This window comes from Scylla paramamosain, chromosome 3, assembly GCF_035594125.1.
Source record: "Scylla paramamosain isolate STU-SP2022 chromosome 3, ASM3559412v1, whole genome shotgun sequence".
Lineage (NCBI taxonomy): Eukaryota > Metazoa > Arthropoda > Malacostraca > Decapoda > Portunidae > Scylla > Scylla paramamosain.
In genome coordinates, this window is record NC_087153.1 from 31,425,522 (window position 1) to 31,438,021 (window position 12,500).

Consider the following 12,500-nt stretch of genomic DNA (forward strand, 5'->3'; position numbering starts at 1 on the left):
GTCTGTACCTTGGAGTGGATTTCTATGTCATTTATACAAACTTTAAAAGGAGCTTGTTTGAAAGTTAGAAAGCAATATTAACAAAATACATTGATTAGTTTCATACAAACTTTACAAAACCTTATGTTTTCCACTTCAAACCAGTCTTACTTAAGGAGAAGTCACCTGCTCTACATGATTTGGCAGCCATCAGATTTAATCTTAGAAACCTGCTGGATGGGATTTCCTTTGACGACATCATTGGTAATTTCAGCCAACTTATCAAAGTCAGGGAAGGCCATAGTCTGTACCTTGGGGTGGACTTCTATGTCATTTATACAAACTTTAAAAGGAGCTTTTTTGAAAGTTAGAAACCAATATTAACAATATACATTGATAAGTTTCATACAAATTTTACAAAACCTTATGTTTTCCACTTCAAAGCAGTCTTACAATACTTAGTCCATCCCAATGAGTTCACTGTGAAAATACCTTCACCATAAAGAAGAACCAAATTATAGTACACGTATATGTACTTTAGACTATTTACGGAAGGCAAAGTTAGAATTATCATCTTGGCAAAAATCATGATAGCATAGTAAACAAGTACTATCTCAAAATAGTAAAAATAGATGTGAAGTAAATGTATGTTGAGTGTGTGTGTGTGTGTGTGTGTGTGTGTGTGTGTGTGTGTGTGTGTGTGTGTGTGTGTGTGTGTGTGTGTGTGTGTGTGTGTGTGTGTGTGTGTGTGAACCTTGAACTTAGCAGAAGCTTGCTTTGCAGTCATAGAAAAGAATTAACAGTAAAGCAGAAAAGCACTGCTCTTGAAAGAATAATGAGGAAGAAATATATATAAATACAAAATAAAATAAAATAATATATGAGAATACATAAATGAAAAAAAAAAGAAAAAGAAAAAAAAAAAAAAAAAAGGCTTATAATAATTGCAACTTGAAGGAGTATTCATTATAAGAATAAACTTCATTATAGGCACAATAGGAACACTTCTTTAAACATAATGAAAAAAAGTAAGACTACTTGTGTGTGAGACTGAATTGTCTAATCCAGTGGTTCTCAACTGGGGAGGCAGGGGTGTGGGGGAACAGACACACTCCTGGGGAAGCATGAGCACAGGATGGGAGGGGAGGAAAATAAATAAAAATAAATATATGAATAAATAAATAAATAAATAACAACAACAACAACAACAACAACAACAACAACAACAACAACAACAACAACAACAATAATAATAATAATAATAATAATAATAATAATAATAATAATAATAATAATAATGATGATGATGATGTGGGTCAATACAATAATAGCCAAGAGCTATCTATCTATCTATCTATCTACCTATTTGATTCTATCTATCTATCTATGGTGACATAGTTGGGGAGGGGTTGAGTGGGTGGCACAGGGAGGACAGGGGACCCAACTGCAGTGAACCAGCCAGCCTTGGGAGTGCCCAGCTTGCAAAAAGGTTGAGAACCCACGGTCTAATCAGCAATCAACCTTGTACTGCATGACTCAGGTGTGTTACAGTTATCTCTAATTATAATTGTCCTGAATCTTGCTTATCTGTAATGTCTAGACATCTGTAATGTCTAGCATAATAATGTCTTGGAAAATAAATGTAAAATTCAGAAACTGCTTGCATGACAAGCAAGTGAAGAGAAATGTTTTTCCAGTTTCATTAGCCTCACCATGAAATCAGGCAACTACCCACTAGTTGAGTAACAGTCAGCACTCACTGATAGACTCTTAACACAATAAACAGATAAGCTATTATCTGAAGGACTATGACATACTACAATGAACACATTTTTCATATCACAATTCAAGCACTTATTAGTCAGTGCATTAGAGGATCACCTGGTCTGTCTATATCATTTAACTGGACATGGCTTTGTATACCACCAATTCTGTGTGTGGAAGGAAACAATTATACATCCCACAAGCCATTCATGTCATATTGTGCTGATCACCAAACATTCCTCCCTGAACCTTCACATCCTTGACTTTTTTCTTTCTCTTCCATCCATACACTGCTATATACTGTATTCAAATTTTTTTTCATATTGTCCCCTATGTCCATGCATGTCTGTGAATCATTTTGTTCTGGAAAAGCAACCACCAGGAAAAGCTCCCTCTTTATACAAATTGTCTCAAAGTATTTTCCATTCTCATTTATTCCATCCACTTAATAAATAGTTTATGAAAATCAGACTGTATTGGAAAAATGTCAAGAGATGATGATTTTTCTTCAAGTTACCTATGTAAAGTGCATTCTTCATTATTTTCTTTCTTAAAAAACAGTGAAACTTAACTGATGCCCATAACTTAGATCATGTGAGCACACAATAATCATAGTGTAACCTATAAGATACAATACAATGTAATGTAGTTTGCTTGTTATGAAATATGGTAAGACCCCAACGGACAGGAGTCAAAAACACAAACACCAGTCCCATATACATGTAACACTCACACAGGAATTGCAAGGCCATCATTTGTAAATAACATACAGCAGAAGTGGTTTTCAGCAGCAAATAAGAGTGTTTTGATGAGCATACATACATTGGAGAGAGATATAAAAAAAAAAGAAAAACTAGTAAATGGGGCAAGACAAATCAGAGTTATTATAAACAAGAATCAAAGCCGTGTCTTAACTTGACACAAATACAGCTTTCATAACAAATGACTTTCCTACTTTGAGATGAATGCCCACATTAAATTGTTACTATAGTTACACTGTAAATACTTAGATTACACTCTTAAAGGCCTAGTTTGAAAATGCACACTGGTGCACACACACACACACACACACACACACACACACACACACACACACACACATACACTGACATGTCCTAGGTGGTAATATTAATGTTATATTAGGCAAAGAAAATGTTCATAGCAATCTCTATGACAACCAGCAGCCACTTACTTGAGCGACCGACGAAGCCAGTGACCTCCGCCTGAGGAACCTGGGCCTTGATGACCCTGGCTAGCTCCTCATAGCGGGGGTCGATACCCTCATCCCCCACTGGAGGAAGAAATGACAATGTTAATGTTTCTGCACACAATGTCCTGATTTTATATGCATGTAACAATAGGGTATGTACTCTTGAGAGAGAGAGAGAGAGAGAGAGAGAGAGAGAGAGAGAGAGAGAGAGAGAGAGAGAGAGAGAGAGAGAGAGAGAGAGAGAGAGAGAGAGAGAGAGAGAGAGAGAGAGAGAGAGAGAGAGAGAGAGAGAGAGAGAGAGAGAGAGAGAGAGAGAGAGAGAGAGAGAATTACATAGAAACACAGGACACAGCAGACCTTGCAGTTCTCACGAGGCAACCAAACCTAGGACTACTAAGGTGATAGTAGAAGAGAAGGAGAGCAAAGCAGAAGGCTTTCTCCCCACTAGCATAAGCTGTATAGGAAACTTATGGGGTTAGAAAAGAAAAACCTGAGGGAAATTTTAGAGGAAAGAATGAAAATTGATGAATTGAGGTGCCCCCATTTCCTGGAGGCAAGGAAGTTAGTCTCTAACAAACATATGCTGTTAGCTGCAAATTGGAGACAAAATATTTATCAAGACGGCATTCAAAAGTCTCTACAGTATTACAATCTATCACATCTTGAGGAAGCCCATTCCATAGATTAACTACTTGGTCGAAAAAAATTATTTTTGATTCACGAAAGTTGACAGGCTTCCCAACAATTTTGCAATTGTTTCCTTATGTGTAATTTGAAAAATCTATCATGAAATATTTACTGCAGTCCATCTTATCAATGCCTTTGATGATTTTAAACACTTGTATTAAGTTACCTCTTAGTCTGCTTTGTGTTCATAGGAATAGATTTAATTTTTTAAGATGCTCTTATTATGATTTGTTTCTTAGGCTTAATATAATTTTTGTTACTCTATGCTGAACTTATTCTAATTTATCTATGTCTCTCTGGTAATATGGGCACCATGCTTGAATGCAATATTCCAAAAGACTAAAGAGTCATACAAAGTGAGGATTGTATCCTTAGATTTATATTAAAAAATCTGCTGATTAAGCCAATTATTTTGTTTGCCTTCTTTACAACTTCTGAACATTGTTGGCTAGGTTTTAGGCTACTCAGTATTGTTATTCCTAAATCTGTTTTGCTGTCTACACTTTTAAGTTGGGTACAATTTTAAATATACTTTGCTTTCTCATTTTGATACCCTATGTGAAGCACTACATTTATCAGCATTAAAACTCACTTGCCAGATTTGTCCCTACTCTGACAATTTGTCTTGATTACTCTGCAGTTCTATTACTTATTCATTAGAGATTATGTAATTCAATGTTTTGGTGTCATTAGCAAACTTTGATATTATACCAATAACACCCTCATCTATGTCTTTATATAAACAAGGAAGAGAACAGGTCCAAGACTGATCCCTGTGGCACCCCACTGGTTACGTTAGTCCACCTGAATGCTTTTCCATTTATTATTACTCTTTCTTTATGTTGTTTACCCAGTTTTCTACCCATCTCAACACGTCGCCTTGGATACCATGTGACTTTAGTTTGATTAGTAAATATATTTAGGGGGCTTTGCTGAAGGCCCTTTGAAAATTAAGATATATTATATCTACCATTTTACTTTTATCATACTGGTTCATAATATAGTAGAAGTCTAAGAGGTTTGTCAAGGAAGAGCATTTCTTTCAAAAGTCATGATGAATATCTTTAAGTAGTTTGTTTTTTTCTAAATGATTAACAAATTGACCTCTAGTGAGTGTTTCTAGCATTTTGCAGATGACTGAGGTTAAGCTAATTGGTTGGTAATTGCATGGTAAAGATTTAGTGTCTTTTTTTAAAACTGAAGTTACATTAGCAAGCTTTCACTCATCAGGCATTGTACCGGACTGCAGGGATTTACTGAACAATAAAGTCAGAAGTTTAACTATTTTGGATTTTGCTTCTTTTAAGATACAGGGTGAGAGCGTGTCATTCCTGGGTGACTTGCTTAATTAAGTTTATTGATATATTCTGACATGTCCCTGTTATGATGAGACTACTGAGGGCAATGCTGTTATTTAATTGGACTGACAGCACCATAGGGATGTCGCTGAGGTCTTCTGCTTGAAAAACTGATGCAAAGAAAGTGTTATAATGTTACTAATTTCCTCCTCACTGTTGGTGAAATCTCTATTTTCGTCTATAATTGGTCCAATAGTTGAGGTAATCATTCTCTTTTGCCTGATAAAGCTACAATATTCCTTTGGGTTTGTCTTAATTTGGCTTGCAATATGTAATTTGATGGACCTTTTGCTGTGTTTGATTAATCTCTGCTGTATGCCTTAACTCTGGGTATCTAGTGCATTCTTCATTATTACTGTATGATTTAAATCTGTTATGGGCATCCTTGGCAAACAGGCATTCACCTATTTGTGTATTCCAATACTTAGGCTGAATGCTTTGAGTGGGATGATGATTTTTCATAGGCACGCATTCTTGCACAACTTTTAAATATTTATCAGTGAAAACTTTCCATTGGGCATTAATGTCTGTGGTGGTACGTAAATCCAGTCAATTTGATTAAGCACTGATCTGAGTTCACAAAAATTTGCTTTTCTGTAGTCAGGGACTTCTTTTTTTTGTGCTTTCATTTGATTTGTCAGCCAAGAAGTTTACAACAAAGGTGATTGCCCAGTGGTCGCTTTTGCTGATATATATATATATATATATATATATATATATATATATATATATATATATATATATATATATATATATATATATATATATATATATATATATATATATATCACATAGTCACCTTTCCTGTGACCCCCAGTGGGCTTGCAAAGTGTTTTCCAAGCTGTCAAAATATCAAATGCACATCTTTTATTCCAGATTCTGAGATTTTTTCAGCATATATTCATACATAATGTGGCTGCTTTATCCACTAACTTCCCAATCCATGATGTTTATCTCTCCAGGATTCACAAAAAGTGACTGTGACATCGATGATCTGTGGTAATATATATATATATATATATATATATATATATATATATATATATATATATATATATATATATATATATATATATATATATATATATATATATATATATATATATATATATACTAGATAAATTTCAAGTTACAGAAAAAGTGAGCAGGAATACACTGGAGTTTCTTTCTTCATTTATTGCTTGCACAATGTTTCATCTTCTCAGAAGGCATCTTCAGGCTAAAAGACAGATAAAATTGATAAACTAATCTAAAATATATATACAACATTAAAAAGATAAAAGACACTAACCCATAAGGGGTACAGCAACATGTGTAAAACAAAATAGACCTATAAGGTGAGGCAACACACTGGAATAGTTATGGGAAAAATATGTAGAAAATAAAGATATATGGTAAAACATACTTGTAGGCACTGAGTTAAGCAAAAACAAGTGGAAAAAATAATGGTATAGTGTAGTAAAACAGATCTGGTGTAGTCTTGCTGGTGGGGAGGTGAGGACTGATAAAGGGTGGCAGCATGTGAGTTAGATTGGTTGCTGACCTGGAACCCGAAGCTCTGCTCGAACCTTTGAGTTGATATATATATATATATATATATATATATATATATATATATATATATATATATATATATATATATATATATATATATATATATATATATATATATATATATTGTTATGAATGTGGCCTATGGGAGCGTGTGTATGTACATGTGTGTGTGTGTGTGTGTGTGTGTGTGTGTGTGTGTGTGTGTGTGTGTGTGTGTGTGTGTGTGTGTGTGTGTGTGTGTGTGTGCATAAATGCGTGGGCTCTATGTGAGCGTACGTGAGGCCCCCGTTAGCGAGATTATGGTGGGAGAGTTAACGTGGGTTTTGGTGATGGGTGTGGGAATGCCAGCCTTCGGGTAGTTCCCACCAGGATTCAGCCAAGTCTGGAAGTGCGTCACCTCCTCTCCTGCCCTGCCTTTGTTCTGCATCTGTGGGGTGTAGTGTTGCTCCCTGCACTCTTCTAAGGATGTTGGAGCCAGTCTATTAGTGTGCTGTGCGAGTGACTGTGACATTAGGGGAACTAAGAACTGTGCCTGTGACTGTGTAACAAGCCTGTCCAAGATAATATATGTGAACCACATAACATGTGTTTCTCTCTCTCTCTCCCACCTGCCTGTCTGGTGTCTGTGGCTGATAGCTGCCAAGGTGCCTCGAGGGCGCATTCTTCCCACCTGCGGACTACAAGGACCCAAGTAAAGTCCTGCTCCATGTCTTTGGTTAGCCTGGCGTGGTTTAGTGTTATGAGTGGTTCCTCTCTGTCTCCCCTCTTCCCTCCTGGACTGCTAGAGAAATGATGGTAAGGCTGTGTGTCAGTGAGTGTGGCTGACCAGTGAGTGTTGTGCAGCAGAAGTGGAGGCAGCTGGAGACAAAAGGGGGACCCTGAGGTTCATAACAATATATACAAACATATAGAGAGAGAGAGAGAGAGAGAGAGAGAGAGAGAGAGAGAGAGAGAGAGAGAGAGAGAGAGAGAGAGAGAGAGAGAGAGAGAGAGAGAGAGAGAGAGAGAGAGAGAGAGAGAGAGAGAGAGAGAGAGAGAGAGAGAGAGAGAGAGAGAGAGAGAGAGAGAATCAAATTTTAAGCTGATTGGGTGTAATTAAGCTGTTAAATGTATTCAGAAAACAAGTGCTCAGGATTCCCACATGTTACTGGGAGAGTGTTAAAAGAGACTAGTTATGACAATCAAACTGGACAGTAAAAAAACAATCTTCCCTCTTCATTCCTTCCTTACATCTAAACACACAACTGCATCTGCTTCTTTGCTCAGTATCCCACAAGGAAGTTCTTACATTGCACTTCCACAACCCTCCTCTCAAGGATAAGAGAATAATTATAGTCTTTTATTCTTGCTCCCTCTCCACCACACACCCCAGCCTTCTAACTTCACACCCCATACCTCCTCCCTTCCATTACACACCCCTACCCTTTCTTTCTAACCTCACACATCCCTCCATAGATTGCCCATGGCAACCCATATATCTTCATAAGTGGTAATAATTGTAAGAGCAACAGCAGCAGCAGCAGCAGTAGTAGTAATAGTAGTAGAAACAGTAGATTCAGAGTACAGTAAAATCCCTCTTATCTGGCATCAATGGGACCACTGACATGCCGGATACTTGAATATTGCCAGATACTTGAATAGAAGTGAAATTATGTCCACAATCACCACCCTACACTCACGCATCTTACCATAACAAAGATCAGCTGATCTGATCAGCTTCTTAAGTATAAGCACAACATGCTTCCTCTTTTCTACAACTTTAGGCATGATGAAGGCATCAGGCGATAAACAGTGCACGCACGGGACTGAGTCACTGAGTAAACACAGTGCAGTGGGCCGCGAGTGGCGCAAAGCAGTGTGCTCTGGTGGCAAGGGGACAAAGTATGCCTCGCGCGGGAACTTTAATCGATTTTATGAGTACACATTGATTTTTTATTGATTTTAAGGCTCGGGGAAAAATGTGCCGGATACTTGAAGCTGCTGGATACTCAAATACCGGATGAGAGGGATTTTACTGTACTAGTAGTAGTAGAAATGTGAATATAAGTATTTCACACTTTTCCGTTCCCTCTTACTTTCTCTATCCTCATTTTCAATCCAAAGCTGGATGTTGGATCTATGTGCACGACTTAACCTGCTCTTGTGCCCACACTCTTGAATCTTTTGAATTTTCCACTATCTGGCTACGACTACTGTCACTCTCAAACTAAATTTTTTCTGTGCTGTATACCTCTCACCTAACTCCTCTGACTATAAGAAATTCTTTGACTACTTAACTTCCAAAGTGGAGCACATTCTCTCTTCCCTTTTATGGAGATCTTCATTCTTCGAGATTTCAATGTTCACCACCAGCTTTGCCTTTCCTCTCCCTTCACTGGCCATCCTGATGAACTAGCCTTTAACTTTGCTATCCTGCACGACCTAGAGTAACTGGTGCAACACACTACTTGTATTCCTGACTGTCTTGTAGATAAGCCCAACATTCTTGACTTTTTCCTAGCCTCTAATTCTTCTGCTTATGCTGTTACCCTATCTTCTCAGTTGGTCTCCTACAATAACAATCTCATATCTATATTTTGTCCTATCACTCCAATCCCTTCTCAGGATCCCCCTAAGTGGAGGTGTCTCTGGTGTTTTGCCTCTGCTACGTTAGGGGACCTGAGGAGATATTTTGCAGATTTTCCTTGGAATGACTACTGCTTCCATGTCAAAGATATGTCTGTGTGTGCCAAGCGCATAATAGAAGTGATAATGTCAGGCATGGAGACATACATTCCTCACTCTTTTCCTCAACCTAAACCTTCCAAACCTTGGTTTAACACAGCCTGTTCTCATGCTATACATGATATAAAAAGTGGCCCACAAAAGGTACTTGAGCCTTCCATCACCAGAATCTCATGTGCTTTATATTTCTGCCCGAAACCATGTCAAGTCTGTTCTCCAACTAGCCAAAAACTCCTTCATTTATACAAAGTGTCAAAATCTTTCAAGATCTAACTCTCCTCATGACTTCTGACACCTAGCCAAAAACATCTCCAATAACCTTGCTTCTCCTTCTTTCCCTTCTTTATTTCAACCACTGCTATCACATCTATCTCTAAAGCTGAACTCTTCCCTCAAACCTTTGCTAAAAATTCTACCTTGTATGATTCAGGGCTTGTTCCTCCCTCTCCTCCACCCTCTGATTACTTCATGCTACCTATTCAAATTCTTCGCAGTGATGTTTTCCATGCCCTCACTGGCCTAAACCCTTGGTCCTGATGGGGTCCCTCTTATTGTTTTCCAAAACTGTGCCTCCATGCTTGCACCTTGCCTAGTCAAACTCTCAACTCTGTCAACATCTACCCTTCCCTCTTGCTGAAAGTTTGCCTACATTCAGCCTGTTCCTAAAAAGGGTGACCATTCTAATCCCTCATATTACTGTCCTATTAATTTCCTGCCTATCTAAATTTTTTTTTAATCTATCCTCAACAGGAAGATTCTTAAACATCTATCACTTCACAACCTTCTATCTGATTGCCAGTGTGGGTTCTGTCAAGGCTGCTCTACTGGTGATCTGGCTTTCCTTACCGAGTCTTGGTCATCCTCTTTTAGAGATTTTGGTGAAAATTTTTCTGTTGTCTTAGATATATCAAAAGCTTCTGATAGAGTCTGGCACAAAGCTTTGATTTCCAAACTATCCTCCTACAGCTTCTATCCTTCTCTCAGTAACTTCATCTCAAGTTTCCTTTCTGACTGTTCTATTTCTGCTATGGTAGATGGTCACTGTTCTCCTAAATCTATTAACAATGGTGTTGCTCAGGGTTCTGTCCTGTCACCCACTCTCTTCCTATTATTCATCAATGCTCTTCTAAACCAAACTTCTTTTCCTATCCACTCCTAAGTTGATGATATCACCCTTGTACTTTTTCATGTCTTTTTGTACATGTCCAACCCTTCAGGAAGTAAGCAGTTCACGCAGGGAAGCCACAGAACGCCTGACTTCTTATCTCTTTAAAATTTCAAATTTGGGCAGAGCAAACCTGGTATTGTTCAATGTCTCAAAAACTCAGTTCCTCCATCTATCAACTTGACACAACCTTCTTCTATCGGTTAGGAACTCTTGAAATAACTTGATGGAAGCGGCTACCAATGCCTAAAGATCTGACTTTAGTTAGACAGGAGGGCCTTGTTAACACGATCAAATGCAGAGCTAAAGTCAAGTGAAATTACTCTAGATTCATAACCAGCATCAAGAGCAACTTGAATGTCGTGTGTTATGTAAACATGAGCATCAGAAGTACTGAGACCTTTTCTAAAACCAAACTGACTAGATGACAACAACTTATTAATATCTAAAAAACGGGTGAGACGCTTGGCCAGCAGGCGCTCAAAGATCTTAGGCAGAACCGGGATTATGGAGATGGGTCTATAATCACCGGGGTGAATGGAGGGTGAGGGGCCCTTTGGAATAGGAGTAACATTTGCAGTACGCCAGCATACCGGAAAAGAACCCTTACGTAAAAGTGCTCTAAAAATATCTGCCAATTTTGGAGCCAGAGGGGAAGCAGTCTTTTTGTGGGGAAAAAAAAAAAAAAAAAAAAAAAAAAACAGGATCACAACCGCCGAACTAGTCTAAGTCACGAAGGTATCTTAAGATTTCAGAAGACTTAAAAACAACAGTCTAATTTTATATCCTGGGGACGAGACGGCGGCAGTTCCAGCTCTTCATTACATTGTTTTGAATTAAAAACAGAGGCTAAAAGATTGGCTTTGTTCTTTGAATTATGGCAGATTGAACCATCTGTGAAGGAAAGAGGAGGTAAGAGTCCACACCGAAGAGGGACTGCTTAAGAGCTGACCACCATGAATGTGGCTGGGAGGTGCCAATCAGAATATTTTTAAGGTTTTCATTGTACTCATCCTGGGCACTGGAATATGTACGCTGGGCTATTGAACGCAGACGAACGTAATTCTCCCATGACTCATATGAGCGCACCCGAGACCATTCACAGTAAGCAACCTGTTTTTCGCGCTGGGCACGCCTGCAGCCATCATTAAACCAAGCGTGAATCACACACAACCTTCTTCCGTTTCACTGTGCAGGGTGTAATGTACCACGAGTTTCTGCGGATAATGCTTGTGTATATACCTACATCCCGCCAATAATGTAAGTGTCCTCTACATACATAAAATCGAAGAATAGAGCACGATATGCAATTGCATCAAGGTAGAACTCTCATGTGGTATGATGGAAAACAAAGCATAACAGGATACTCTTGAGAGAGAGAGAGAGAGAGAGAGAGAGAGAGAGAGAGAGAGAGAGAGAGAGAGAGAGAGAGAGAGAGAGAGAGAGAGAGAGAGAGAGAGAGAGAGAGAGAGAGAGAGAGAGAGAGAGAGAGAGAGAGAGAGAGAGAGAGAGAGAGAGAGAGAGAGAGAGAGAGAGTTTACCATAGAAATGCCGAAGTGGATAGATCACCCTTTCGTATTTTGTCAGACTTGTGTTTGAAATCTTCACTTTCAAATCCTTTGGCGATGATGCCAGTGATGGTCACAGACCACAGATATCACAGAATAATATCACACATAAACACTCAACAGAAGGTTGGTTTTGGTCCTAGGTACTGTACATTTCAAATACTACAAGAGTGAATTTGAGAACAGTCAAACGTTGGCGGAGGCAAAAAGACTGCTTCCCCTCTGGCTCCAAAGTTGGCAGCTATTTTTAGAGACCTTTTACGTAAGGGTTCTTTTCCGGTATGCTGGCGTACTGCAAATGTTACTCCTATTCCAAAAGGCTCCTCACCCTCCATTCACCCTGGTGATTATAGACCCATCTCCATAACCCCGGTTCTGTCTAAGATCTTTGAGCGCCTGCTGGCCAAGCGTCTCACCCGTTTTTTAGATATTAATAAGTTGTTGCCATCTAGTCAGTTTGGTTTTAGAAATGGTCTCAGTACTTCTGATGC

At 38.5% G+C, this 12,500-nt stretch overlaps 1 protein-coding gene and 1 long non-coding RNA gene across 2 annotated transcripts in view; both read right to left on the reverse strand.

The window, feature by feature from the left end:
• The window catches only part of LOC135093707 (uncharacterized), a 6,149-nt gene extending 3,236 nt beyond the window's left edge, over positions 1 to 2,913 (reverse strand). The window contains exon 1 of the long non-coding RNA XR_010263468.1: positions 1 to 2,913. This exon is cut by the window's left edge and continues 1,035 nt beyond it. This is a non-coding gene — a long non-coding RNA (uncharacterized LOC135093707).
• Positions 1 to 12,500, reverse strand: part of LOC135093689 (uncharacterized) — a 19,132-nt gene that overhangs the window by 4,111 nt on the left and 2,521 nt on the right. Inside the window, exons 2-3 of the mRNA XM_063993201.1 lie at positions 7,161 to 7,410; positions 2,936 to 3,034 (exon numbers count right to left, since the gene is read on the reverse strand). Coding sequence (XP_063849271.1) covers positions 2,936 to 3,034; positions 7,161 to 7,410 — 349 coding nt within the window. The remainder of the gene's footprint in view (positions 1 to 2,935; positions 3,035 to 7,160; positions 7,411 to 12,500) is intronic.